Source organism: Nycticebus coucang, chromosome 14 (assembly GCF_027406575.1).
Source record: "Nycticebus coucang isolate mNycCou1 chromosome 14, mNycCou1.pri, whole genome shotgun sequence".
Classification (NCBI taxonomy): domain Eukaryota; kingdom Metazoa; phylum Chordata; class Mammalia; order Primates; family Lorisidae; genus Nycticebus; species Nycticebus coucang.
In genome coordinates, this window is record NC_069793.1 from 3,721,871 (window position 1) to 3,724,466 (window position 2,596).

Below are 2,596 nucleotides of genomic sequence, written 5' to 3' on the forward strand. Positions count from 1 at the left end.
TAAAAGCTGAAAATCCATAGTCATTAAACAACGACTTCATCCCTCCCTGCCCCAGCCCCTGGCTGCCACCACTCTGCTTTCTGTCTGTATGTATAGACTGCTCTAGGCGGGAGCTACACTAACTCTGAAAAACATGTCTCCCTTTTGCTGTTGAGTCATCTGTGCTCAGTGTCACTGGAAGCCAGGGCCACAGGAGTTTAGAGGAGGCCACACTCCTTAGAGTGGAGTGGTCGGGAAGTTGCTGGGAAAGGAGGAGGAAGAGGCAACATGATCCGATCGCTTGGCTTGCACTCCTCGCAGGGAAGGTAAGGCAGGGATGCTTGGCCCCTGTGGCCTGCCCTTTGATTTATGACGGCCACCTCAGCAGCACCAACCTTTGCCCCCAGGTGATCTCTTGTAGGTGGGTGGAGAGGCCAGGTCATCTCAGAGGGCCAGTGGCTGAAGGTGTCTGGCATTTACCTCACAGGCACTGGGGAGGCCGAAGCAGTCTGGTCCTTACAGCCTCCAGAGAAATGGGAGTAGGGCCAAGGAGCCAGTCCTTGCGAGGCTCCCGACCCACCTACAGGAAGCTCCAGGAGGGCCGACTCCGCAGGGCACTGAGCCTCAGACAGGGGCATGAGAAGTCCAAGTCCTGGGGCCTTGAGGGAGGCACAGAAGGGCTGGATGCTCAGGAGCAACTGCCAGTCAGCTTGGGGGACACAGAGCAGCTGATCCAAGCCCAGCACAGAGGCAGCTGGGTGTGGCTGAGGCAGTACCAACAGGTATGGCAAGGGGCAAAGGATGGAGGGGTGTTTGCCGCAGGGGTCAGTGGGGACTGCAGCAAAGGTTCAGAGGTAGAAACACAGACAGCTGCCTGGACATGAGGCTGGAGAGAGAGCTACCCTGGAACCCTGTTTCATAGGGTGCTGAAGGTGTCTGGCATTTACCTCACAGGCACTGGGGAGTCACTGAAGGTTTTAGAGCAGGAGGGCGATATGGTCAGAACTGATTCAAGATGATTACTCTGAAGGCCGGGCGTGGTGGTTCACGCCTTAATCCCAGCACTTGGGAGGCCGAGGTGGGTGTATTGCCTGAGCTCCCAGGTTTGAGACCAGCCTAGCAAGAGCAAGACCCCATCTCTAAAAAATAGCCGAGCATTATGGTGGGCGCCTGCAGTCCCAGCTACTTGTGAGGCTGAGGCAAGAGAATCGCTTGAACCCAAGAGTTTGAGGTTACTGTGAACTGTGATGCTACAGCACTCTACCGAGGGGAACCAAGTAAGACTCTGTATCAAAAAAAAAAAAAAGAGTACTCGGACAGTGTGCTAGATGGGTGAGTGGAGTAGGAGGCAAGGAGAGCAGCCAGTACAACTTGCTAAAAGTTAAGTTCTGCGACCCTCTTACAGGGGGTGGAGGGGACCCCTTCCAGGGGAGCCTCTAGCTCCTGGCCCCTGCCTCCTGCCTAAGAGAAAGGGTCGCTAGTGAGCTGTGCTTCTCTCCCTGGGGTCTACCCCCACCTCGTGGCTGTGGGTGGAACAACAACTGAAGCCCACCTCTCAGCCCGCGGGACATGGGCCCTGACTTCTGCCTATGTCTGTCTTCCAGCAGGTAAGGAGAAGGTGGGAGAGCTTTGTCACCAGCTTTCCCATAGTGACCCTCAGCCGGCCAGCCTCCCCAGAACCCCCACTGGGCACCAACAGCTAAAGATGCTGGAAGCAACAGTCCCCTCCCTACTGCTCCTGGATGAGACAGATGTCTGCTGATCTACCTACCTCGTCATGGCTCTTCTGGACATGGATGGGGCAGCCTCCTCTGCGTGGAGTGGCCAGCTTTCCTTGCTTGGCACAACTAGGCCTCTGCCACTAGTCCCTGTGGGGATGCCCTTCTAGTGCTGGCCCTTAGCAAAGACCCCCAAATGGCTGAAAAGGAAGGCCCTGCTCTCTGCCTTCCAGGCTGGGAGGCCCTATGGACTATGATCTGAATGAGAGTCATAGAAGCCTACCCACACGTGAGGGTGTCAATGCCCTGCCCCACACAAGACCAGTTTTCAACTTCAACTGAAGCCAGCCCATGGCTGAGAAGCTCCTAGACATTTCCTGGTCACTGGGCTGTGACCCACCCGCCCTTCTCATCAACCTCTAATGTTGGACCACGGCACAGGTCTTCCTCACTGATGCTGAGCCCTCCGGGCAAGGACCACATCTGAGCAGTGCTGGTGGTCTGTGGCTTTGGAGCCTCACAATATCCCAGTGAAGGAAGCAGGGGAAGCCTTCCTCCCACCCACTGGACAGAGGGAGAAACTGAGGCCCAGAGGGGAAGGGATTTACTACTTTTGGAATCTCTAGTTCCCCTCCCAACCCCATCCAGCACCCAACATTAGGGTTGAACACAGTAATAAAGATTCTGAGCATAAGTAAATGATTTGTCTGGTGACTAATTTGCTGACTCAGAGCTTCTCCCAACCCCTGTGAGGCAGGCCAAGCCCAGAGCACCCCGGAGTGGTAGGGCAGGGGCTCCCTGGCTGGGTCCCTGCAGGTTCCCTAGGAGGCTCGGCCTTTCCTGCCTCTTCTCTTGATCTTTATCCCCAGAGGCATTGCACCCACCCTGTGCTGACCTCA

At 56.1% G+C, this 2,596-nt stretch overlaps 1 protein-coding gene across 2 annotated transcripts; it reads left to right on the plus strand.

Annotated features, from left to right (window-relative positions):
* Positions 1–480: 480 nt before the first annotated feature.
* On the plus strand, positions 481–2,390 carry C14H11orf86 (chromosome 14 C11orf86 homolog). Of its 2 annotated transcripts, none has more exons than XM_053561119.1 (2): positions 481–761; positions 1,584–2,390. In XM_053561119.1, the coding sequence occupies exons 1-2, from the start codon at positions 513–515 to the stop codon at positions 1,680–1,682; spliced, it is 348 nt and encodes a 115-aa protein (XP_053417094.1). In that variant the 5' UTR covers positions 481–512; the 3' UTR covers positions 1,683–2,390. The 2 variants fall into 2 exon arrangements, with proteins under 2 accessions (XP_053417094.1, XP_053417095.1); XM_053561120.1 differs by having other exon boundaries at positions 1,587–2,390.
* The last annotated feature ends 206 nt before the right edge of the window (positions 2,391–2,596 follow it).

Excerpts from the sequence above, each read along its gene's own strand:
- C14H11orf86 (XM_053561119.1), top strand. The coding sequence starts at position 513 with ATGGGAGTAGGGCCAAGGAGCCAGTCCTTGCGAGGCTCCCGACCCACC. Across the intron at positions 762-1,583 it reads GGCTGAGGCAGTACCAACAG|CAGGTAAGGAGAAGGTGGGA; the intron begins GTATGGCAAGGG and ends TCTGTCTTCCAG.